This window comes from Periplaneta americana, chromosome 12 (genome assembly GCF_040183065.1).
Source record: "Periplaneta americana isolate PAMFEO1 chromosome 12, P.americana_PAMFEO1_priV1, whole genome shotgun sequence".
NCBI lineage: Eukaryota > Metazoa > Arthropoda > Insecta > Blattodea > Blattidae > Periplaneta > Periplaneta americana.
In genome coordinates, this window is record NC_091128.1 from 67,386,146 (window position 1) to 67,413,730 (window position 27,585).

At 36.2% G+C, this 27,585-nt stretch overlaps 2 protein-coding genes across 4 annotated transcripts in view; both read left to right on the forward strand.

The window, feature by feature from the left end:
• LOC138710513 (zinc finger protein 569-like) overlaps positions 1 to 13,556 on the forward strand; it is a 51,840-nt gene extending 38,284 nt beyond the window's left edge. Inside the window, exon 11 of the mRNA XM_069841462.1 lies at positions 9,985 to 13,556. Within this exon, the coding sequence (XP_069697563.1) occupies positions 9,985 to 10,651 (667 nt within the window). The 3' untranslated portion in view covers positions 10,652 to 13,556. The remainder of the gene's footprint in view (positions 1 to 9,984) is intronic.
• Positions 13,557 to 16,681: 3,125 nt separating this feature from the next.
• The window catches only part of MED15 (mediator complex subunit 15), a 92,153-nt gene continuing 81,249 nt past the window's right edge, over positions 16,682 to 27,585 (forward strand). For 2 of the 3 annotated variants that reach the window (XM_069841463.1, XM_069841464.1), the window contains exon 1: positions 16,683 to 16,970. In XM_069841463.1, the coding sequence (XP_069697564.1) occupies positions 16,909 to 16,970 (62 nt within the window). In that variant the 5' untranslated portion in view covers positions 16,683 to 16,908. Of the gene's footprint in view, positions 16,971 to 27,585 lie in introns of all 3 variants that reach the window. The other variant, XR_011335251.1, reaches the window with a different exon arrangement.

The following is a 27,585-nucleotide window of genomic DNA, read 5'->3' on the forward strand; positions in this document are numbered from 1 at the left end:
TCATTCATATCATCAATAGCCTACTATCTGCATTTTTATGACATGCAAGTCACATATGCAGGAGCGCATATTTAAATGACTTTCTGGCCATTTTCGACAACAGTTTATGAATACTGTTAACGTTTGACATATACATATATATTCATATATGAGGTCTCGCCGTCCTCATTGAATACATTGACTACAAGCAGCCATACTGTAGATATATGTATTAAATGATAAAATACACATATTTGGTCAATAACACAGTGTTCATGAAGTCGATAAAATACATTAAAGGAGATATATCACAGTTATATGAACACATAAGTTTATTGAAGATGTTATTCAGACATGTTTCGGAGAATGCTTCTCCACCTTCTGTGATAAGTTACTTCGACAAAGAGGTTCAGATGTTCGAACTGCGTTCTTGCTTGGCTTAAAGTGGATTGACTTTATCATAGTATAAGTTGACCAACTTTTCTTCACTAGCCATATTTAAAGATAAAATACACATATTTGGTCAATAACGCAGTGTTCATGAAGTCGATAAAATACATTAAAGGAGATATTATGTCACAGTTATATGAACACATATATATCTATGAAATTGAGAAAAATTCGTTCCGGCACCGGGAATCGAATCCGGAACCTCTTAGCTCTGTGCTCTGAGCGCTCTTTCCAACTGAGCTATGCTGGAACACGATCTGTGATGCAGGCCGAACTCTTCTCATTCATATTATCAATAGCCTGCTACCTGCATTTTTAAGACATACAAGTCACATATGCAGGAGCACCTATTTAAATAACTCTGGCCATTTTGGACAATAGTTTATGAATACTGTTAATGTTTGACATATACATATACTGTATATTCATATATGAGGTCTCGCCATCCTCATTGAATACATTGACTACAAGTAGCCATATTGTAGATATATCTATTGAATTGAGAAAAATTTGTTCTAGCACTGGGAATCGAACCCGGGACCTCTCAGCTCTGTGCGCTAAGTGCTCTTTCCAACTGAGCTATGCCGGGACACGATTCACGGTGCCAGCCGAACTCTTCTCATTCATATCATCAATAATAGCCTACTACCTGCATTTTTTAAGACATACAAGTCACGTGTGCAGGAACGCATATTTAAATGACTTTCTGGCCATTTTCGACAACAGTCTCATATGAATATGTATGTATATGTCAAACATTAACAGCAGTATTTCCCAACCTTTTTAAGTTCGCGGCACCCTTGGGAATAACATTAAAAACTGGGGGCACTCTTTCTTGCATTAAAAGAAAAATTGAAGAGTAATATATTCATTTATTGAAAGATGAAATAATAAGTGACATAGATCATAACAAAATAACTTTACTACAATCCCTGAGTAAAAATACGTCAATAGAGTTTTGTTCGATTAATCATTAATGTGAAACTTGTGATTGATGCTTAGAGCACAGATACGTGATATTGGGCCTTACACTTGACAATGAAACACACACATCATCCTCAAGGTTATTCAGTCTATTTCTTGCTTTGCATCTTGTCACCATAGCATAGAAGGCTTGCTCACATAGATAGGATGTTGAAAAGGGCAAAAGTGCCTTAATTGCTTTCTTCATTAGGTTAGGATACTCCTATCTCAGTCGAAGCCAAAAAGCAGCAACCGACGCCTCACTCTTGGTGAACTTATCTTTGAGTGTGGAATCAGCGCAAAGATCAATAAATTCATCTTCGTTCGCAAGCACTGAAATCTATTTTCTCTGCACTATCTACGAAATCAAATGGTGAGACAACCCAGTCGAGATTCATAGTGGAAATAGATGGAAAATACATCTTGCAATCTTGATAAGTTATCACAAATGTGGTCTTTCAGCTTACCCATATCTTTATCTCCTGCCAGATTAAGAAGAGATGGAAAGTTCGACAGATCTCCTTTCTGAACTGTAGATCTTCAAGAACTAAGTTTTCTTTTAAAACCTTTCATTTTATTGGTTGAGGAAATTGTTGTTTCCTGTCGACCCCGCATTGCAACATTCAGTTCATTCAGTTTATGAAAAATATCTGCCAGATACGACAGTTCCAAACATCAAGAATCACTTAGTAACAGCTCATGAAATGTGTCTTGATTTTCATCATTTAAAAAAGTTTTCACCTGTTCTTTGAGTTCGAGAAATCGGTTCAATACATGACCCCGCGATAACCACCTTACTTCTGTGTGAAGTAACAAAGAGGTATGAGCTGCATCAGTTGCGCGACATAACTGTTAAAAAATCCTGCACTTTAAAGGTCGAGACTTCATGTAGTTCACCATTTTCATAACTTGGTTAAACACTGGAGTAAAATCTTCATTACACGCTTTCATGACTAATGTCTCTCTGTGCAAAAAAACAGTGAGTTATAATTATGGATGGATTTTCATTGAGAGCTCTGGCAGTAAAATATTTAAATTTCCCAGACATAGATAGTGTACCAACTAAACATATACCACAACAGTCTTTCCATGAAAGATCATGGTCATTGAGAAAGGAATTAATAGAAACGAAAATATCGTGGCCTGTGGTTATAATCTCCAGCGGTCTACAGAACAGAAACTGCTTACTAATATCTTCATCATCACTATATCTGATAAAACCAAGGAGTTGCGGTTTGTCACCAATATCGATACTCTCATCTACTTGCAAAGCAAATATTCTATCAGTTTTTTTATTTTCTCCAGATTTGTTCGTTGATATTGCATGACACTTCAGATATCCTGCGGCTGATTATATTGTTGGAGAGAGGAATTTTCGAAACTTGATCAGCTGATCCTTTGTCAAGAATTGTTGAAATTATAACTTTACATGCAGGGCCTATGATTTTCTCTCCAAGAGTATGAGGTTTCTTTTTTTTTTTTTAGCTATCAGTTCTGCTACTTTAAACGAGGTTTCAAGAGCAGTGTCAACTATGGTCAGAAAAACACATCACACTTTTCTGTGACACACGAGGATGCTTAGTTGTAAGATGCTGCTTCAGTTTGCTAGGTACCATGGACTCGTTGCTGAGTGTTTCGCCACAAACTAAACACACAGGGATAGGGTTTTCCTTCATACGCTTAGTAACTGACCAGGTATGATCTTTTCTTTCATTTGTCTTCTTTATGTGTTGCATTTGACAGTCTGGGAGAAACTGTAGCTGAAGGAGCCGACTGTTCACTTTCACTGTCCTGGCGTTAATAACAACAATAAACTTATCCATAGCAAAACTCTGTGAATCAACGCGAAGAAAACAACTGAAAGCGGCGGCAGAACTCGTACAATTTTATTATATATTGTTCTGTCGAAGTCTCGGGAATGTTCGTGAGGAAACGAGTAGTCTATACTAGTATACTGAATCTGGAATGTTCGGCAGAGATTGGCTGTAATGCCATCTGCCCGAGCTGGATACAAGTATAATTGAATCATTGAAAAGAATCGGTCTGTAGTGCATGAGAGTAATTAATTTGACTTATTTTATTTCAAGACCTTACAAGACTTAAGTAGACAGTAATTTTTTTTTTTTTTGTTTATTTCAATATCTCGTGGCACTCTAGGGTGCCGGGGCACACTGGTTGGGAACCACTGGTTAACAGTATTCATAAACTGTTGTCGAAAATGGCCAGAAAGTCATTTAAATATGCGCTCCTGCATACATGACTTGTATGTCTTAAAAATGCAGGTAGTAGGCTATTGATGATATTAATGAAAGTAGTTCGGCCAGCACTGTGGATTGGTTACCAACAGCATAGCTCAGTTGGAAAGAGCGCTCAGTACACATAGCTGAGAGGTCCTGGATTCGATTCCCAGTGCCAGAACGAGTTTTTCTCAATTTAATTGATATATCATAGGGTAACTGAAGTGATGGCTGAAAAATGTGCACATAGATGGAAACCATGTTTTGAAATAAATAACAGTGGAATTTCTCTTTATTTATTTATTTATCTATTTATTTATTCATTTATTTATTTATCTATTTATTTATTTATCTATTTATCTATGTATCTATGTATCTATCTATCTATGTATCTATCTATTTATCTGTGTATCTATCTGTATCTATCTATATCTATCTATCTATATCTATCTATATCTATCTATCTATCTATCTATCTATCTATCTATCTATATCTATCTATCTATCTATCTATCTATCTATCTATCTATCTATCTATCTATCTATCTGTCTGTCTGTCTGTCTGTCTGTCTGTCTGTCTGTCTGTCGTGCGTTACAATGTTGAATGACAGCATTGACATCCGGTCATATAGCTATCACTCACTTATCAACATACAATTTATTTATCGTCCTATTGTTAGTAAAACCATTTAAGACCAGTAATACAAGTTTTGTAAAAACAGGAATTAAAACTTTATTAATGCACGAAAAATCATAATAAATTCTTCAAATAAAGTAATTGGTTTGTTGCCTGTATGCAACATTTCGGACTTATTTCATTTTAGTAGAATACAGAGCACGGAAAGACAAGTCGGGGACTGTACTTAACTTATTTTACACAAAAAGTGGATTTAATTGGCTTTACTAGTCATCATCATCATCATCCTTCACGAATTAGGCCTCTGTAGACCTGTTTCGGCCCCATCTAGCAGTCTTCTTAACGGTCTTCCTGGTCGACGATGTCCTCTAGGTTTATATTGCATCATAATTTTTGGGATTCTTGAATTTTCCATTCTTCTTACATGATCTTTACTAGTAATAGGACGATATATACATAGGTAGACCTTACATTATATGCACACATACATTTTGAAATTTATTTTACATGTCTTTTAATTTATTTATTTCCTTCATTCATTTTTCTCTTACTTTCTAAAGGTATGTTCCTAAGGATTTTATTATCTGTTCATTTGTAATTCTTGATAGCGTATTGTATACCTGCCGCCGCGAGAATAAATGTTGATGCAGCCGAGCATAACTAGAATGTCATGACCGCACTGGTAGAAAAGGTGGATGGGGTAAGAAAGGGGAGTAAAGCAGTCGCTTTCAGGAGTTACAGTTCTGCAGGTCTGGACTACACCAACCCAGAACTCACCACGAGGAGGGGGTTGCAAACGAATTCCAGCCATCCCTCCCACCCAACTTATTTTTTGCTAATTTAGAAGTTATTTCACTTTATTTTCTCTACTTTCTGGAGAAATAACTCTCTTTGTTTCTTAAGAAGGTAGATCTTTCCTTGCATCCAGTCTTGCTCATATTTGTAAGTCTCACGCTTTTGCGCCACACACTGTAACTGAATCATCACTCACAACTTTCACCAGCCTCTCAGCTCCTTGAGTGTGGCATGGAAATGGAGGGATAATTTTGTGAGCTACATTTCTATCAACAGTTACTTCTTCCAGGACTTGAGAACTAACATAGTGAAGTCTCTATGGTTCTGTGACTTCACACATATTTCAATATACACTATTAAACTGGCATAATCATCTGCTTCAAAATTTATTGTAGGTACCTTAAAAAGGCGGACTGAATGAGGAATTTCTATTGCATAAGTTCTAGCATCCAATATTCTTCTGACAGCTGTTTCCCTTGCATGCTTCCTCTCATCAGCTAATAATAATAATAATAATAATAATAATAATAATAATAATAATAATAATAATAAATATCCGTGGCACCATAGCCCTTGAAGGGCCCAGACCGACCAGCTGGCTGCTGGCCTTACATTCACATGCCGAAGCAGAGGTGGACGATCATCTAACCAGAATGGAGGTATCATGTGGTTAGTTCGAAAGCAGTTATAGCTGGCTTTCGCAACCAGATTTCGCTAGCTATTGTAGCTCCCCAAGTGCATCACGATGCTGTGTGGGCACCGGTCCGATACACTGGCCGAAATTTCATGAGAAAATTTCTTCCCCCATGAGGACTGTAGCGGATTCTGTAATGCGAGTCCTAGGCAGGATGCCTTAGACCACGACACCACAATGCGGGACCTCTCATCAGCTAGCATTGTAATTAATAGATTTTCAGGGTGACTGTAACATGCATTTCTTTCTATTACTTTGTTTGTGACTTTTCTTAAATTTCCCTCTAGAAATTGTGATAATTTGATAATTGAAAACAGCTGTTGGGAACCATCTTTGCAGGTTGATATAGATTTAATTACAAACCAGACTGGTGCATAAACAAGAATTACATAATTGTCTGTAGACACACATAATCGAAGAATGCAACTAACAGTGGTCAGTCAGCGTGCATAGGATAATTTACCTGGTTTCTCATTTGCTAAGTTTGTCTTATATCTTCCATTTACGATGGCTTTACTTATTTCCAATAAATATCTCTAATCTGTGCTTGTCCGTTGTATTAACATCAGGGATGTCAGAAGAAGTAGCTTCAAAATCGATTACGAGGAGGTCTTCACAATTCTGTAACAAATTTCCAATAGGTCCTGAAAATAAATATGGACCTTTTATTTGTCCATCAAGTTTCCGCAATAGGTGACGAAATGATAGCTCATTCATGTGAAGCAAACAAATACACCATAGCAATTGAGATGGATTTCAAGTCGACTTATGATTCCATTTTGCACTCCCACATTAGTGTTTGTTCCATCGCACCTACTGCAAACAAATTTGTTAATTCAACGTTATTGTACTCTAAAACCTTTAACATAGCCAAAGATATATTGTTAGCAGTTGATGGTCCACTTATTGATGCATGTCCTGTGTATTTACAACCAGGTTCTTCCACAATCACATAGTGTTCTTCCTTAGTCACACACCTATCTTCTTTCACTTTCTTCCTTCTAGAAATAGCATATCATCCTTTTTACCATCAAACTATAGTCCTTTAAATGCATTTACTCTATTGTGCTCTTTCCGGTATACAATTTCTCGGGTTTTCTTAACTTCCTTTTGAATATTAGATTTATCAATTACATTAACGTCATCTTCCCTTGAAATTAAATTGAAATCTTGCAATACAGCAGAGGCAATAGCTGCAACTTTCCGCACTGATGCCCCTGTTGTGTCTACAGTTTTTGCCACGTTAGGTAAGTGCTTCCTCATTTACGAACTATCAGAATCCTTTTGTTTCGATTTTCTTTTCTTTGCTTCTACAGGGTACGACCACGTGAAATCACTATCAGAAGGCTACTTCACTTCTGTACTGCTATTTCCTGTTTGAGTTTCCAATGACTCTTGTAATGTTTCGGACCATTTTCGTTTTCTCGTCTTCCTTTCACTTCAATGCAGAATTTGTTTCGTTGCAACAACGTCCACACCACTGATAACCGTTCTCCTGTCAGTCCTCTGATTGTTAAGGAAAAGTTTCTCTTCTTTTGGCACTTTTCGTTGTTTATCACATCTACAAAGATTGAAGTCTACACATTTGCACGCAGCAAGATCAAATAATTTCTTGGCTTCTGATTGAACATTCTGAAATTTTTCCTGATTCTCCTGTTTGTTTTTCAAAAGAATTCTATCTTGTCATGATGTGTAGTAACTCGAAACATTGAAACTGTTGGTATTGAAGCATGTGACCAGACTTTCTGAAGTTTATCGGCCACCTCTTCCGCAATTTTCCATGCAGCAGGCTCTTTAGCTTTATCACCTCTCAGCTCTAGTCGCGTAAATGAGTAACATCTCATTACATCCGAATAAGTTGGTAGATTTCTGATACTGAAGTCACATGGTGGACTAAAAAGACTTTAATAACTAATTGCTGTCTTCTGTCTTGTCTGCACTGATGATTCTGTCATCTCGATTCACAAAACACATCCTTCGTACAACACTTAGCTGTCGCAACTCACATATAAATGAGAGCCTGTATTGTATTTGCAGTGAGGACAAGGAAATATAAACAGTCCCCTCCAACCCATTGTATTCTAAGGCCGGGTGCACACAGAATGAGACTACGTGGTGAGGCGAGATGCGATGTTTTGCTTTAAAATGCCTCGCGACAGCTTAACACATTCTGCTCGCGACAACTGATTTGCTGGCTGTGTGGGTTTGGAAAACTGGCCTAGGCTAGAAAATGTCGTCAATGAAAGAGGACTGTCTATATGAGAAATTCCATTGTATTTTTGGTTATTATTTCCTAAGATGCCTAATATGCCTAAAAATTTATAGAATTGAAAGAATTTTAAAATTAAATATTACTAATGTAGTGCACAAATGTCATTTTGTATGTTTATGACTACTTCACGACTCACAATAAAGAAAAATAGTATATTAAATCAATAATGAATGAAAGTATAGAGCATAGAAGTAGGCCTACTACAAATTATTATTATCTATATTATTATCCACCTGGTGCTTTCATCTCATTTGCAATTTCTCACATATTTTTGGAAACCACATTATTGTCGTGATATTGTTACAAAGATTTTATAAAATGTACATTTCCTGTACTAAAACAACTAATTTATCCACATCGAGCTCCATTATGAATAATGTGCACTACACGACAACAATAGTGTCTGTATATGGTGAAAGTGTACAATCATAGCCACTGCTAACGCATGTGCAGCATACTGCAGCTATCAGACAGTCTTCTCGCGACGAACTTCTAGCAGTCATTCAATGTTGTCTCTCTGTGTCTCCTTGTGTCTGCTCGCGACCGTCGCGCCGCATCTGATTCTGTGTGCACCACATAATAAGAAATCAATGGGAGACAAGTACCATGAGACAAAATGTCGCGTCACTCTGCGCCGCGTCTGATTCTGTGTGCACCCGGCCTAAGCCGTATTATTTTCCATACACTCAGATAGTGCCATAAAGTTTACTGTTGGCATGCCCTCTTTATTCCAGCACACACATTTAGTTTATGTTATCGCATTATACTTGTTAAAGCTTTAAAACTTTAGCAGCCTAGAGGCTCGGTGAAAAATTACATAAAAATCCCCTCCAACCCACTGTATTGTAAGTCATATTTATTTTCCAGACACTCAGATAGTGCCATGAAACATACTTTTGGCATGCCCTCTTTATTCCAACACCCATATTTAGTTAATCAATGTTATCGCATTATACTTCGAAATATTGTTAAAGCTTTAAAGTCTACGCCTGTGGAGTAACGGTTAGCACGTCTAGCCGCGAAACCAGGTGGCCCTGGTTCGATTCCCGGTTGGGACAAGTTACCTGGCTGAGATTTTTTCTGGGGTTTTCCCTCAACCCAATATGAGCAAATGCTGGGTAACTTACGGTGTTGGACCCTGGACTCATTTCACCGGCATCATCACCTTCATCTCATTCAGATGCTAAATAACCAAAGCTGTTGATAAAGTGTCGTAAAATAACCTACCAAAATAAAAAATAAAGCTTTAAAACTTTAGTAGCCCAGAGGCTCGGCGAAAAATTAAATTAAAATTCTGAAAAAATTACCACTTTCAATTCAAATAGTAAGGCAAATTTTAAGCCCTATAATTTTCTGAATTTCCAAAAAAGAAATTTTCGATACATCCTAATTATAAGTTCCTAAAACATGAAATAGTCCTGAAGGATAAGTAACTACCATCATTCTGCAGCAGAAATTAGCTGCTGCTTGATTAAAACAGAAATTACAGAGATTATATACAAAAGTATGGCAGATAATTTAAACTGATGAGTGGAAAAAATGCACTTAAGTTTATGTGGCTTTTTCCAGTCACCACCTGAATTGTTCTTTAGGAAGGATTTCTGTATTAGGAAATCCTAATCAGGCACTTTCAGTATTGTTTCTCGGACTCATTTCCCCATGTCATTATCATATTACACCCCGGGTTAAGTTCATGGTGCAGCATGCTGTGTAATTGTTTGGCAACAACAGTCATTCATAGGATCGAAAATGGTAACTACAATGAGCTTCAGGCTGAGATGCAAGCCTTTGAATCCCTCCTTCGTAGAAAAAAATGGCATCCTACAAACTCTTTAACAAGCAAGGAAATATTTAAAAGAGGAAGATTTTTTACGTACAAATTTTAATTAATGGAAATATCAGCTTCAAAATAAATCATGGAATAGTAAATTTACTTTCCTCTTCCCTTTCGTTTTAGGAAAGCACATTCCGGCCAGTTCAACCACACTTGTGCTGCTTGTGGTAAGAAGTTCATGAAGAAGAGTCACTATGAGGGACATTTGCGCAGCCATGACCCAGAACGTCCATTTCAATGTCCGACTTGCGGTAAAGGTTACAAGGAACGCAAACATTGCCGAGAACATATTCGAAGATTACATCCAAACGACTTCAACTTGGAGACTCTGTTTGCTTCAATCACGAGTGAAGATGCTCAGGTTGCCGATATGCTCTGTTCAGAGCAGTCTGTGACGACTTTGCACACAGATCAGCACACTCAACAGAATTCAGAGCAGCATCCTGCAGCATCAAACCTTCATTCAGATTTCATGCTGGACCGACAGTCTTCCTCGTCTTTGAATCAGGCTTCATTAGTAATAAACACATCCACTGTACCTTCTCCAGGCCTTCACCTATTCCCACCTGTTGCGCTGTCAAACTTTGAACCTATTTTACAAGAAATGGGTCAGTTGCATCCTCAGCCAACCCAGTTTTTAATCTCAACAGTGGATGAAAGACAGGGAATGGCTGGATCTGAGACTGTAGTCCAAAATATGCAGTGCCAAACAAACAACAGTGCCCAGACTTTGGCAGTTCTTTCAAGTGAAGAAACCACATCTGTTTTATCTCAGGGATTGGAACCATAAAGTAATAAAATGTAATAAGTTTTTTTTTTAATTCACTGATATGTAAAGAATAATGAAATTCCTCTCTCATGTAGACTTAGAAATTTAGTAATTACATTTACAAGGATGGTCAAAAAGAATAAAGAAGATTTTTACTATTTTTAAGTCTAAACAGTGCAGCCTGGTGAAACTAACCATCATAAGAAAAAATCTGTAGGAATGATATTCACATCATGCAACAGATGGCAGCACTTTGAAACTTACTGATGAACATCCTCTCAGGAAATTGTGTGTTACAGAAGCAGCATGCTGTTGTCAGAGAAAGTAAAACTCAGGAATATTCAATTCATACAGAAAAGTTAAGTAGCAAAGTAGTGAGAAGTGTTTAATAGAAGGAAAGGCTATCAATGTGTAGAAAGATTTAAAGAAGGGAGAATGTCCCTGACACCATAATGTACCCTATTGCTCTTCTTTTATACATTTTCCTAAAGAGGTGGCTATGAAGTTAATAATAGTTCTGTTATTTGCTTCAGAAGATTCATGTCATTTTTACAAATGCCTTACATGCCATATCAGGTTCACAAACTTGCATTTATCTGCTTGAAACTAAAGAATGGAGAATATTTTGTTCCTTTTTATCAAGTATTTTGCATTGCGTAAAATTGGAGAAAGAAATAATGACTTTACTAAAGTAGACATAGAACACTTTTATTTTAATTCTCTAGTCGGAAATTAACGGTTTTATTAACACAAAAAAATCTTCATCGTGTGACTTAAAAAGTAATCCTCTTATAAATCAAGCATATAAATTATTCATCACATGAAGTGAAGAAAGTATGTGCAAATCACAGTTAATCTGGATGTTCCACCACAAAAGTGTACAGTTATTTTCACTTCAGGTTTTATTCTAAGATCTGTTACAAAATGCACTATTGTCATGTTAATTAAGGTTTAATAAAATTCAGTTTTATATGTTGGGCTTTCAAATCCCTGGAAGTATTGAATTACAAAATATGTTTTAAGTTTTGTATGTTAGTGCACCATTAGCTGAATGACTGATTAGATCGTCATTTTCCATTTCCAAAAACATCAGTTCAAGTTCTGGCAGTCCACACCTGTGGAGTAACAGCTAGAGCATCTGGCCGCAAAACCAGGTGGCCTGGGTTCGATTCCCAGTCGGGGCAAGTTACCTGGTTGAGGTTTTTTCCGGGGTTTTCCCTCAATCCAATATGAGCAAATGCTGGGTAACTTTCGGTGCTGGACCCCGGACTCATTTCACCGCCGTTATCACCTTCATCTCATTTAGACGCTAAATAACCTAAGATGTTGATAAAGTGTCGTAAAATAACCTACTAAAAAAAAGTTCTGGCAAATTCAGATGTGAACATAGATGGTATTTTGGGCAGAGTTGCTCAAAGTTCTCTCATTTATTTTGCCAAAACTGAAATATTTCTTCATTAATCATCATCATCCGCAATCAATGGTACATCATGGACAATATCTGAAGATGGTAAAGTGATCTAGTCAGCACATTACATTAAATGATAAGCACAGGAATGTCATTTTGTAAAATCACTCAAGTAACCTAGAAAATGGAGCTGCTCCAATTAGCCACAGTAGTGTGTATTTCAGTCATCTTATCACAAATTTGATCCACGTAAAATACCAATTTTTATTCCATTTGTATTTTATTTTCTTCTGGAACAAAAATACAATACAATAGAATAAAAATAATGCACTGTGAAGGTCAAAGCACTATGAATACTTGGGTCAGTTGTGATCAGTTGGAATCCGACATTTTCGTCAAATTTTTCGACATGCGGAATTTTCGCCATACATTACATTTTCGACACAGACCTCATCGTCACACATTACATTTTCGACACTTAGTACTTTATTGTTACTATTTACTACAAATTAAATGCTTCTAATAAGGGTAATGGCACCGCTACTCACTTTATGAAGAATGTGACAATAGGGCAGAGCTCAGAAAATTATAAATTTTACAATAAGCCTGCCTGTGAAAGTTCTACTGAATGTGATAAATATGACAATGATTTTTTTTGTCTGTAATCCTTAACTATGTTGAAGATAACTATCAGAGGTCGTAGATGCGATAGAGGATACCAACAATCAGTTTTCCCTCCAAATATCTGGAACTGTTATCAACGTACTCTTTACAATTTACCAAGAACAACTAATACTTGTAAAGCATGGCATAGGAGAATTAATATCTTGATGTGAAAACCACATCCTTCATTTTTTCATGTTCTTCAACAGCTATAGGTCGAGGTAAGGTAATTGATCGGGACATCAAAAGATTGCAGTCTGGCTTCTCACCCACGAAGAAGAAGAGAAAGTATATTAACATAGATGCCAGGATTTCTAGGATTGTGAAACACTATGAGAATTATAAGAATAGTGACGATATTCTTGGTTATCTGCAAGCGATTGGCCACAATATTGCTGGAAATTTTTAGTTGTAAAATGTACAACCCACTCTGAAACAGTATAAATATTTATCTGTGACCATCTATGCCTGTGTTGAATTTTCCTGTGACGAAAAACAACAAACAACATTGTGCCTATTTTACAATGTAACTACTTGCCCAACGTGACCAAAACACACAGTGTGACCACAGTCTACTATATACAGTCGCGAAGCTTGAGGTGATTTTTTGCAACTCTCGTGATAAAGCGCTCCAAGCGGTTAGCAACTAGAAACAATAGACTGTCCACGGTCGACTTTGGACTGTGTTGTATTTCCATCGAGTGCTAGCTCGTTGGGTATTTCACATTGATGCTTGTGAAATGTTCGTTATTGGTTGTAATGAAAATGTTAATGGCTAAAATACAATAATTGCAATAATATTTTACTAGAGACGTAGAAAAATTAAGTTTGTTTTAATGAAATTTATTGATCACGTTTTATTTTCAATTCTGGTGGGATTATTATTGCTTAGCCCTACTTTTTTTTTCAAAGGATGTTTTTAATTATAGCTGTTAATTTTGTTGTTATTTTTATTTGTTACTTTACTAGAGATTTAGAAAAAGTCTGTTACAATAAAATTTATTGATCACGTTTTATTTCCAATTCTGGTGTATTGCTTAACCTCATCCCACTTTGTTAACTACGTAAGCCTACACTACAAGTACCGGTACACGTAAGTTACTCCATTAATTCATATTTCCATTATTATTACTGTAAAGGGAAATTCAAATTAATATTTATTGGTTTCATAGTTAATTATCGCTATAATCTCGAATTAGTGAAGCGATTATAGTACATTTCAGTTCGTTTTGCACAAACAAAAATAATATTAACCTATTTCTTGCAGGTATCTTCGAGTTTATGGTGGAATTTAATATACTTAATTAAAATAATAAATTAACTTCATGCATTTAATATTTCAATAATGGAAGGAAGGTGTTAATATTTCCAAAAGAACACAACGAAAGTGTAACATATTTTATCGTCTACTAGGAGAGAGATCTGCGATGATGAGGCGATAGTAGCGATCGGCAACTACCCATGTTTGCATTTTTACTACATATTGAGCTTCACGACTGTATATAGTAGACTGTGGTGTGACCATATATACCTACTTACTTACTGGCTTTTAAGGAACTTGGAGGTTCATTGCCGCCCTCACATAAGCCCGCCATTGGTCCCTATTCTGAGCAAGATTAATTCAGTCTCTATCATCATATCCCACCTCCCTCAAATCCATTTATATTATCTTCCTATCTACGTCTCGGCCTCCCCAAAGGTCTTTTTCCCTCAGGTCTCCCAACTAACACTATATGCATTTCTGGATTCGCCCATACGTGCTACATGCCCTGCCCATCTCAAACATCTGGATTTAATGTTCCTAATTATGTCAGGTGAAGAATACAATGCGTGCAGTTCTGTGTTGTCTTTCTCCATTCTCCTGTAACTTCATCCCTCTTAGCCCCAAATATTTTCCTAAGCACCTTATTCTCAAACACCCTTAATCTATGTTCCTCTCTCAGAGTGAGAGTCCAAGTTTCACAACCATAAAGAACAACAGGTAATATAACTGTTTTATAAATTCTAACTTTCAGATTTTTTGACAGTAGACTGGATGATAAAATCTTCTCAACCAAATAATAACAGGCATTTCCCATATTTATTCTGTGTTTAATTTCCTCCCGAGTATCATTTATATTTGTTACTGTTGCTCCCAGGTATTTGAATTTTTCCACCTCTTCAAAAGATAAATTTCCAATTTTTATATTTCCATTTCGTACAATATTCTCGTCACGAGACATAATCATATGCTTTGTCTTTTCGGGATTTACTTCCAAATCTGTGTGACCATACATACTGTGACTAAAACAATGTGTCTGTCTATACCTGTGACAAAATTTCCGGTGGCAGAAACCCCTAGATCCGATCAATTAAGTAACTGAGTGACATCTTCCTCATGTGACATTAATGGAATTACACCCAGGACAGACAGTAGAGATACAGTATATGAAACAAAGCTGTATCCATTATTTTTACAAGTTAACTTATGAATCAAGATAAATCAAGATCAATTAAGCTTAAGTAATGTACGATTTCACTTCTGCCCTGGAATTCCTCACATTAGTGCTTTGCACAGTTGCCAGATTTTAAGGAACAATCCTATATACAAGAGAAATGTACAGTATCCTTTGTAATACATTCATGGAAAATGCAGAGATGTATGGGGAGGAATATGTATGTCCATAGCCCTTTTCTTTTAGGGCTTATCCCGACATTTATCATAGTGAATTAGGAAAACCACGAAAAACAATAGGCACAGGATGAGTTGTCTCAATTTAGGAGACTAGCCAATTTGCTGTGAGACGATTCTAGTAAACTATGGCCCAATTGACCCTGACGGCATAATGTGGGGTAGAATGGGTGTTATCTCAAGGCACAAGACTCTGTCAACAGATGCATAGCATTATATAGCACTACTTGTGGATGCATTATTATGGTCTTCAGAAACACTTTAAATTAAGTTTCCTTACTCGAACAACATATAAAACATTTATAAGGCCCAATCTGATGTACAGCTCTGAATTGTGGATTGTGTTGCAGGCCAACATGCCATGTCTACTTAGTACATTTGAAAGTAAGATCTTAAGAAAATTTTTGGTACAGTCCAAGAACATGGAAAATTGTGAATAAGATATAATTGTGATTCATTAAATATGTGAAATTTATATGTCACCTATTGTAAGAGCTATTGAGGTGAGCAGGTCATGTGAAAAGAATGGTAGAAACGGAACTATTCAGAAGGATTGCTGTGTCGCAGAAGTAGTAATGTGTCACCATACTTAAAATGGTTGGATGGAGTGGTGGAAGATCAGAGTTGAATCGAAGTTGAAGATGATGGATGGTTAATAATTATATATAATAAATTTTCAGTCAAATACACTTTTCAGTTTGTGAGGTCAGAATTTGACTGAAAATTTATTATATATAATTATTAATTGCATTCACACTTTTCTGAACCAACATGTCTTTTAAATTCATTGATGGATGGTTGCCAGAGAGGGAATCCTGGAAGAAGTTCTTTAAGAAAGCTGAGGCTCAAACAGGGCTGTAGAGCTGCTACTATAATAACAACAACAACATTGATCTTTTATTCAATCCTTTTAATTGAGCTTGTCACAAGTAGTTTAAACTTCAGTAATCCATAAGTATCTGTAATTCCAGTAATGGAGGGGAATTATGAGCTCTGGATTCATCTGATTGCAAAAAAATGCTAGAGGGCTGGATAACAATAAATTTATATCATTTTAAAATTATTTTTGGTGGTTTACAAAATGTTGGTATGTCGCAGTTAATTTGTATAGGTTGCCAATGCGATAGTGAAATATAAATTTAGTCTCTTAAATTTTTTTTCGTGGTGACATCTAGTGGTGAAACTGTAAACTATGTCTTCTGCAACACGGCCGACTTGATGTTACCTTCGCTTAGCGAAGCGAGCATCAAGTCGGCCGTGTCTGCAAAATTATCTATAATTCTTTATTTGGTAGCACTGAAGCTGAAGTTAAGCAGTTGGCAGCAAGGGCAATTGTCACTTGTCAGGTCTGGTGGTTGCATGTTTGCAATTTTGGTAGATGTTGGTTTTGTGTTGTGTTGCAATACGCGTAGTTGCGGTGATTAGCTATAGTTTATGTCAACAGTTGTAAATGGTGCTTATGGTGAGATAGGACAATAGTAGAGTGTCTTAATCAGATTTATAGCAGCAAAGCACAGGAAACAATTGTGACAAATAATGGCGACCGATGAAAGTTCATGGAGGACCCCAGCTTTTCGTCAAAGTGTAGTTGCAAAAATGTGAGTACAGCATGTAATAATATGTCCTAAGTATGCTAATTAGTTTAGGTTGCATCTAAATAAACTGCTGGTGAAACTAGCGCTGAGGTAGTTCCAGTGATTTCGGAAGTGAAAGTCGTTGAATTTCTAATTTGTGGAGATATAGTTGAAGCAAGGCATAACAAAACGGGCTGAAATGTGAAGCCGGAACGGGCGACATGCCTGCACCTTAAAAAGTTGTGATGATGATAATAATAATAATAATAATAATAACAACAACAACAATAATAACCTAAACTTAGCCTGTCAGGTTCGTGTATGCAAGATGTATAAGCAGAGTACGAAGAGAACTACCTCAACACTAGTTTAGCCGCAACTATATACCATGTCAATTTGAAATTAATGTAGGCCGTGAAAAAAATTCCTACATTTCATGTTACCAGATTATTCGAATGAGAACAACTCAAAAATCCTTAACAAACCAAACCTAACCTTAGTCACATTAACCAACGCTTCCTACCGAATTTAGTATTTAGAGAATTATTATACATATTAACATTACTTTTGACGACTTGATTATGTTAGCGACATTGATTACATACAATTGCGTACAAAAGCGGCATAACTGCAGTAGTGGCAAATGGTCTGAAGAATACCCCCGACTGCTCCTATGTAGCCTAAATTGCAATAAATCGTCCAATCTGGTAACCCAGCTCAGAGGTCGGGGCAGGCAGAACAATGTAAGAAAATAAGTAAGAATTGTCGATTTTCAAATATAGAAAATAATACGGTTAAAATTAAACCATCGCTAAACTTAGTTTCATTTATAAGCTAAATAATGTCCTGTTGCTGCTTACATAGATAATTTAATGTTCTGCCAAATGGCAGGTCTTTCACTACAAACCCAGAATTCTCCAATCTTAGCCTATTTTCTGCATCCTTTTTAGTGTTGCTGTATAGTGAGTTAATATTAACATAATATGGTGCAATCAAATCGACAATTGCGAATATAAGGAAGGGAGGCGGTTGACGACCATTGTTGCGTGAAGCATAATTACTTGCAGGTTAATTTCAACAAAAGGAAGAGGTAAAAGGTATCATTGAAATACATTGTTGTATTTATGCCACTTTAAACAGAGACTTACTGTATATTTAAATGATTTTCCGAGCGAGTTATCCGTGTCAGAATTAATTACATCGTTCTAAATTATAGTGGTTACAATATTCAAGGTTTTGTCCAAGTTATTCAACTTAAAATTAATTCTAAAACACACTTCAGTAGAATTTTAAAATGATCTCAAGTAATTGGCTATATAGGCTATTAATTATCGTTATTGAAGGTTGGAATTTCGGAGAAGATAGCCTGTTCCCACAGTCTAGTATATACAGTAACGAAGCTTGGGATGATTTTTTGCAATTCTCGCGATAGTTGCTAGCCGCTTGGAGCGCTGTGAGTACTAGGAACAATAGACTGTGCCACTGCCATTGTGATCTAATCGTTGCTTACGAGATTATACAGCCCTGTACAGGCCGTAAGGCAGACCATGTAACTCGCTTAACCCGATCACGAAGGGCGGTGTTTCAACCATATAAATTAGTTGGAATGCATAAACAATAACATATGTTTCTCTAAAATGTAGTGTAATTCCATTAATAAAATTTAAAACAATGATTATGAGACACTTCAGACATAATTCACTTGCGAGTTAAGATGTAATATTATTTATGGTGTGAAAATTACGTTGTTCGTATGTGTAATACCAGCCTTTATTTCGATCAAATATTGCGAAATTCTTGTACATTCATTTATGCTCGATTCAATAATTTTCAATTGCACCGCACGGATATTTAGATATGTTGAAATTATAGCTATGTTTACTGTACCAGTTGCCCCTTTCTGTCTAAATTTAGTGATCTCCAGTGCTTGCCATTCAAATGAAAATTATAAGTTTATTCTTACTATATTTAACTTATATTCCTAAATTCGCAATCATACCTTATAATTAAGCATAATGTCATGTATGATACCCCGGACATTCAGTTTGTCTGTATTTTAATACTACAATTGAGTACTGAATTATTGTATTTATCTACTACTTAAGAGACGAAGTGACACAATTGTACGTAGACTAATTTCATAGGAGTGATATGGTAAATGTTTGTCTAAAATTAAGGAAGGTAGATGTGCTAAATTGAAATCACAATATAAATTCTTTTTTATTAAACCTCAAAATAGCTTCCATTCTAAACTTAAAATGTTGACGCGAACAGATTATGTTAACATGTAAAATTCTCTTCACATTAAAATAACACAGTTTTGTAATTATTTCTGCAACATATTATGCAACAAGAAGTAAACGGAACTTATGGACACATTATACTAAATAAAGCTTAGCAATGATAAGCAATAAAGTTATAATATTTCACCGAGCTCCATACACTGAAATAGAAAACCCCCAACAAACATTACGGCCTGGTCTAGATCGAAAAAAGCATTGACTGTGCCGTATTTCGCATTTTTGTGAAAAGCTATGTAAACTGTGAAATGTTCGTTATCGGTTGTAATAACTGTAAATGGCTAAAATACAATAATTTAAATAATAATGTGGGACAAGGGGACGTTTGTAGTACTATAAATTGTAAGAAAAATAGGTTAGAGTTATCCTTTTTCTGAAAGATCCAGGAAGGTTAGTTTATAGAATATAATATATATTTTATGAAAATAATATATAAACCTTATGTATTTCATATTTCAATAGTGGAAGAAAGGTGTTCATGTTTTCAAAAGAACACGATATCGAAAGTACAATACATTTTATGGTCTGCTAGAGAAAGAGTCTGTGATGAGGCGATAGTAGCGATCCTGGTGAGCAACTGTGTATGGGATGCATATTTCAACTGTCTATGTTTGCATATTTAGTAAGTATTAAGCTTCGTGACTGTATAGAGGGTGTTTAAAAAATACAGGGCTTAATTTCAGGTATGTATTTCCCACATGTAGACAGTCAAAATAGTTCATTACAACATGTGTCCGGAAATGCTTTATTTCCGAGTTATGACCTTCACAACATTGAAATTAATTCACTGGAACATTTTTTTTTTTCCGCAGGTCGTTGCCATCAAAGAAGACATTAAGAGGGCACTCTGACAGTTCATTCAGAGGCGAAGGTTACATTCAGTGTTGTGTAGGCGTTAGACTGTGCGACATGTATTCAAATCAAGAGCTGGCAGAGATACACTTCATGTACGGTAAGGCGGACGGCAATGCTGCGCTGGCTCGTCGTTTGTACCAGGAGAGGTACCCACAGTGACAATGTTCAGATCGGAAGACATTTATACGTCTCCATTACCGTCTGTGCGAGTATGGAAAATTTAACTCTCCTGGTTTGGGAAGGGGACGACCAAGATCTACAACTCCAGAAGTACAGGAGGAGATTCTGGAGGCTGTGAACATGACTCCTTCTATCAGCACATGAAGGGTAGCGTTGCAAGTCAATGTTCCTCATACGACTGTCTGGAGACTGTTGAAAGAGTATCAATTGTATCCTTATCATTTGCAACGTGTACAGGCCCTGTCACCAGCAGATTACCCTGCACGAGTTAGGTTCTGTCAGTGGTTCTTGCAGCAGTGTGGTGTAAATCCGAACTAGTATTATTTACAGATGAAGCACAGTTCACACGAGATGGCATAACAAATTTCCACAATCAGCACGTATGGGCGTATGAAAACCCACGTGCAACTGTTCCATCTCATCATCAGGTGCGGTTCTCCCTCAACATGTGGGCCGGTATCATTGGTGATCGATTAGTTGAACCCCATGTACTTGTAAACAGACTTACGGGGCAGGCATACACAAACTTACTGGAAAACACCATACCTCATGTTTTAGAAGACACTCCACTGATCAATCGTCAACACATTCACTTCTTGCATGATGGCGCTCCTGCACACTTCAGTCGTACAGCTCGCCGATACTTGGATCGAAGGTTTCCTGATCGATGGATAGATAGAGGTGGCCCAATTGCTAGGCCTCCATGCTCACCTGATCTGAACCCTCTCGATTTAAAATCATTGGTTTATTCGTCTCCGGTGCCTGATTTGGAATCCCTTCGGAATCGAATTGTGGCATGTTCTGAGGACATACGCAATACTGCTGGAGTTTGGGATCGTGTTCGCAGGTCAATGAGATATCGATGTGAGGTCTGTATTCAAGCAGGAGGTGGACATTTTGAACATCTTCTGTGGTGACAACGACCTGCGGAAAGAAAAATGTTCCGGTGAATTTCAGTGTTGTGAAAGCCATAACTCGGAAATGAATCATTTCTGGACACATGTTGTAATGAACTATTTTGATTGTCTACATGTGGGAAATACATACCTGAAATTATGCCGCATATTTTTTTAAACACCCTGTATAGTATACTGTGCTATTCCTTTGACACTATTTTCATTATTCTTTCTCTAATGCAGTGTTCCACATCCTTTTTATACTCACAGCACACCGTAGATGGGCCTGGACTCAACACGGCACACTAAAATGTTAATCCCCTCAAAAATATATGATGTGACTCTCTTAATGTAATTACGTAATGTAGTCAAATTTATTATTATTATTATTATTATTATTATTATTATTATTATTATTATTATTATAAAACAGAAATCGACTCTTGCATTTATTAAGAATTTATGAACTGTAATTTACTGTAGAAAATACATTTCTATTACTAATATTAAAGTGAATACTCACACTTTCAATGTGATACTTGGGCCTGCTTAGCTGCATACAGGTGGCTGATGTGTGTCGGAGTAGTTAACAGTGCAAGCCTCATTTCTTCATCGATGAATTTGAGTCTCTCCCTCTTTGATGTTTTAATTTTCAGTTAATGTCGAGAAGCCCAGTTCACACACATATGTAGTTGAAAATGGCAATAACATATTAACTGCCATCTCGAATATAGCCGCGTATTCACTTCTTATTGACAACCAAAATGTTTCCAAAGGCACTTCGAGAAGTTTTAATTTCAATATTCTGTCTGCTTTTAAGTCTGCTAGTTCCTCTTGTACCAGTATATTATTCGGAAGATGTTTTGAATTCACAGTGAATGGATCACGAACCCAGTAAAAATCTTGTACACTTTCTCCGAAATAATTCTTGCACTTCTGCTGCAAGATTACTAAATGTTCTTTAATTAAGTCCATCAACACTTTATTACCGTCAGCAAGGGGCCATACAGTTGGGAAAATCTGAAACTACCCATTTTCATGCATTAACAATGTTTCAGCTATTATGTGTGTGTGTTTTTTTTTACGATAAGTTCGGCTACTTTATAGCTAGCTTTCTATACTTTTTGTGAAACCTGTGCTGACATTGACATGAGCGTCACTTGTTTTTTTTTTTTTTTGTTCCAATAACCGACGATAATAATATACATCTTTGTTTGACAGAAAGGAATGTTTTGTTAACAAATGTAGTTTCAATCTACTGGGAACCATAGCATTAAGACCCATTCACAATGAAAATTAAACATAACCATAACATAAACACAGAAGTTTGCGGCCAGGTTATCAAATGGAATCTTTCACAATGATTCACATAAACATTGCGGTTAGACGTTAACATGAAAGTTTGCAAACTCCAAACTTTCATGCTTATGCTTACGTGATTTGCAAACAGTACACAATCGTGGAGCGCTGATGTATACGACAGAATATGAGGAAATGGCGTCGTTGTTATGTTTTCATGGTTACCAAGTATCTTAGTGGTTATGCTTATGTTCCCATCGTGAATGTTCTTGATTTTACCGTTACATTTTTAAGTTAACGCTTACGTTATGTTCAATTTTCATTGTGAATGAGCCTGTACTGTGATTTTCACAGTGTGCCACGGCACATCGGTTGCGGAACACTGATCCAATGTATTGGAATATACGTACAATTAAGTAACCTGTATTCAAATACGGCTTACCAATCTGTGTCTACAATTTCCTTCTTGTGGGTATCTCTGTATTTTTTTGAACTCATATCGTACAATGTAGGATGATTGGAAACATGGTTAATTAAAGTTTCATAATTTATTTGTAAGAAATTGCTAAATACACTATGTTTTGCAGCCATATTTGTGATATCGGCACTCGTTTGTTTTCTAAATGAACGACGAATATCGCTGTCCATTTGAAGCCAAGTCAATCCAGAGCGATGAGCGTCAACGTAGATTCCTGCAGCCGACACAGGACATAGTAAAGAAACCAGCTCCATTTATTTATATGTAGAGGTAATCAAGCGGTGATGATCGCCGTAGCGGAACCATACCAAGACAGGGATGCAAAACTGTTCTACAATTGAAGCACATATGTCATAAGCTGGAACAAGTAACTCATCTCTTCCCTTCAATCCTCGCGTCATTGTATGGTAAGGGGAGAAGACGAGAGAGAACTTGGAGCGTATTCTGAATCTCAGCACCGAGCAATCTGATGGCATCACGGTGTTCCGAATTTCAACGATGACGTCACTGATGCTCTACCGGTTCCATCAGCTTGCAGAGGTGGTGGCAGTATCCATCAGCCGCTATCAGTGAATCTGATTGGTTCTTGTATAGGGCGAGAATTAGCAAACGAATGACAGCATGCACTGGTGTCATGGCGGTGTGTTCTGCTGTATTGTTTGTAATGTGCACAACGTAAAAAAATGACTTATGAACGAACATGTCAACAGACCAGTTTACTACTGATTAAAGAAATAAATTGTTTATGCTCTTTATTCTTTGACCGAGATGACAATATGGAAATTTGGAAAATCTTGCTACGTAGCACGTACAACAACTTTTACAGCCGCCATGATAGCCATCCAACCTTTCAACAGTTTTGTTTCTATTTCGCTGCAACGTGACGTCATTGATGTCCACCAGTCCGGTGAGATTCGGAAGACGCTGAGTGTGTGTGCCAAACATCACACAAATATCATTGAAGGCTCCGGCCTTGTGGATGGGGGAACGAACTCTTTCCCCAGCTTTCACCTCTCTGTTCCCCAGTTTTGCAACCCTGGCCTAAGACTACATAATATGTTTGTCTGAAAACCATTGTATGTCGTAGTACACATATAATATAATGAAAATTATGCGTGTGTTCCATCAGAGCCTTCTTCAGTTACAAGCCTAGCATGGGTAGGTTTGGCAACGCTGAGTGGAGGCGGGCGGAGGTGAAATAAAGGCATGACGTTTGTTGTTTTAATGGTTTGATTTCGTTGTCACATGTGCATTTTCGACATTAATTGATACAAAATTAAGTGCATATGATCAAGATTCACTGTATTCATGTACTGTACGTAATTTATTACGGAAACCGAAATGGTATTTTGAGTTTCAGAATACCGCGTAAGTACTTGCATACAGCCTCTTATTAACTTAAAAAAAAATTAAAAGCATACGTGTTTTTTACTTATGGTACAAGGCAAAATAAATAAATATTTAAAATTTAAAGAAATGTTACTTGTACCAAGAATAAATAAAATAACGACGTACTTTCGCAATACCCTATTCCAATCAATTAACCATTATGTGGCTAGTAAATTGACAATGTTTTTCCGCTTAATGTTGTTTTATCTCTGACGTGAAAGGTCTAGGATAACATATAAATTTTAATTTCATGTGATTATCTGTCGTGCTTTTCTATAAATATTTCAGATGCCCAAGAAGCCAGTTTTAGCTTGAACCTGGCCAGTCACCATAACAATACTTTTATACTTTATTGTTTGTTATAAACTTTTTAAAATATGGTATAATTTTAAATGAATATAACTACAGATAACAAGCTAAGAGTGTAAATTATGCAAATAAAATAAAAATGTAAACAGAGGAAACTATTGACATATTATAATAAAGTATGAGGATGTAAATACAGTTAGGCCAAGTATAAAGACCTATGAAAAAATGCAGAAACATACCTTCAACATAATACGTAACAAAACAACACATTATCTAGTAAGTATGTGCCAATTAGCGTAAACTCAGTGAACTTTAAATCCTGTAAATACGAAGTGAAAAGAAACATGTTTATAACTAATTTATTACAAAAGAAATATTAATAAACAAACCTTGAAAACCAACAAATTGAGTGTATGCACCTACAAATTATAGGTAGTTCTGACGTATAGCAGGCATTCCGAATCTTCAACAAAACTGCAACATTTATGGGATCACAAAACAGCTGTTTACAATGAACTTGAAAATGAACGGCATAACTATTGATATAGCAGGCGAGACCCAACAATTTGGCCAGAATTCTGATACAACACAAACCACAAGTAAGACTATAAAAATGTAGTTTATACAAATATTTAATATTTGTAAGCATTCTGGTTTTTGTATTGTGTTTGTGTTTAGTAAAAGATTTTAGATAAGGGCGCAAGTAGCCATAGTAGCTGACGCGCCCTTTTTAAACCCCACTAACTAACTAACTCAATAATAACCGTAAAAATTGCAAACGACTGCAGCCATATTTTCATTTATTGTCTTGTTTTTATCGCCAACACGCACGCACTTTATAATATATCAACAATTAACGTTTGATACGACCGCGAACATAATTCCCTCGACACACACTTATATTGTAACATTAATTTACATTGAAAATCGGCATTAGCACAAACGCGTGTTCTGGAAAGTAGGCCTCCGGTTGACAGTTAATTACAGTGTTGCCGACGTATGGCTTCGGCTAGTAACTTAAGAAGAATCTGGTTCCATCCATTACAAAGTATGATGCCCCACCCATACGCTTTAAAAAGCCTTTAAATAATAGTTTTCTTAAAGTAAACCTATAACCCATCAACAAAACCTTACTTTTAGAAAGTTGCATGATTTTGTACCCATTCATTTTGTAAATATTAAAACTTGTATACTTTTTTTTTTGTTATGGTTGGGACACACAAATCATAAATTTTCTAAAATTTAATAATAATCTTTTAAGATCCATCAGAACAAAATTATTTGCACAGGTAAATAAGTAATTGTCTCCCTTTCTTTAGGAACATACGTATCAGTTGATTCTTAATGCAGGAAGGTTGCCAAATTAGCCAAACATATTCACAGGGTATATTTACCTGACGTATAAGTCGAAATGTTTAATTTTTTAGTGAAAATTATGAACTAAAACAACTGACTCATGTCAGTTGACATTTTAAATTAGTGTCAGAAGATATTTTTTTAATTAGTTTTATTTTTTTCATTAAGGTTAATATTTAGGCCTGTATGGAATGGCTGTATTACTGTCTAGAGTGGACGGACTTTCTTTAGGCAGTACTGTTGCATTTGATGAAACTAGAACCTGCGTCACAACCTAACATAACCCACCTTTATCATTTCGCATATAATGCGAGACTTGCCTCGCTCTTTCGTAACCGTACAAAGATATTCTGTAAATGCATAGATATATAAACATTATTTTACTGGACATTTAATAGAAGCACTTGCCATTGTATTAGAGAGATCGGAGTCTGTCCTGTAGTGTGGTGGACTCTACACAGGCAGCAACATAAGAGTTAAGATGACTGCGTAATACAATTTTCATTTAGTTATCAAATGTTTATTTACCCCCACATTGTTCGTGTGTGGAAAAATTGGACTAATCATCAACAAGGTACTATAAAAAATTCATTACTTTATAGAATCTAATGCCTAGTAACCAGTAGCGGACGGTGGGTTTGAAAGTTGAGGAGGCCAAGACATGAATGATGAGAATATAAAAATATAAGGCCTGTGACGTACCTCATTACCAAGCGCAGAATTTATAGATTTTAAGGAATTAAAATTAGGTTTTCCAATTTATGTTTTAGAATTTTAAATCTTATGTTTAGGAATTTACATGATTTTAGGGAAAAAAATAAATATAAACAAAATACTGTTAATATATTACAACGGCTTGGTAAAGATTGCCACTCTTTGGGACACTTTAAGTCCTAACTTACGAATTAGGTCTTTTTTTAGGTCATATTGCATTTAAGAATGTTACTCTTTGCTACATAAAACGAACAAGAAAAACAATATTTCCACAGTAACGATATAGCAACAAAATTGATTCGAACCTAAGAATCTGGGGCTTGCTCATTTCTATTACTTAGCCTAATTGTACAGCAAATTAACTGGACGTTCCTCTTTCTTCGCAAACCGATCAAATAGGCCACAACATATTGAATAACTGCTACTAGAAGAAGCTAGAGACAAATCTGCATTTGTTTCTAAACTCTCGATATATTTAAAATACTGTATAAGTAAATACATCTCGTAACATAAAAGAATAAAATAACAAGAACACCCGCAAACAAGAGAAAATCTAACAACATAAATGAAAACTTTTATGCAGGGAGAGAAAACTAACAACACGTGACTCAATTTTCTAAAACCAAGAACAGAGAAAGCTTCCGAAACCGGCCGTGACTAAGCAGTACAGTTATCAGCGGTGGGTAGGACGTCTCCAAATCGGCTTCCTTCTCGCGTTCTAGTCAAGTTTAAACACTCTTCTAACCAGCTATCTTATTGGTTGAAGTGCTGTTGTCATGGTTACTGGGGAGTAGCGTCATGTAGTCGACTCCTCTCTCCCGCTCTCACATAGACACTGCAGGCTGCTAGATATCGACTATGCA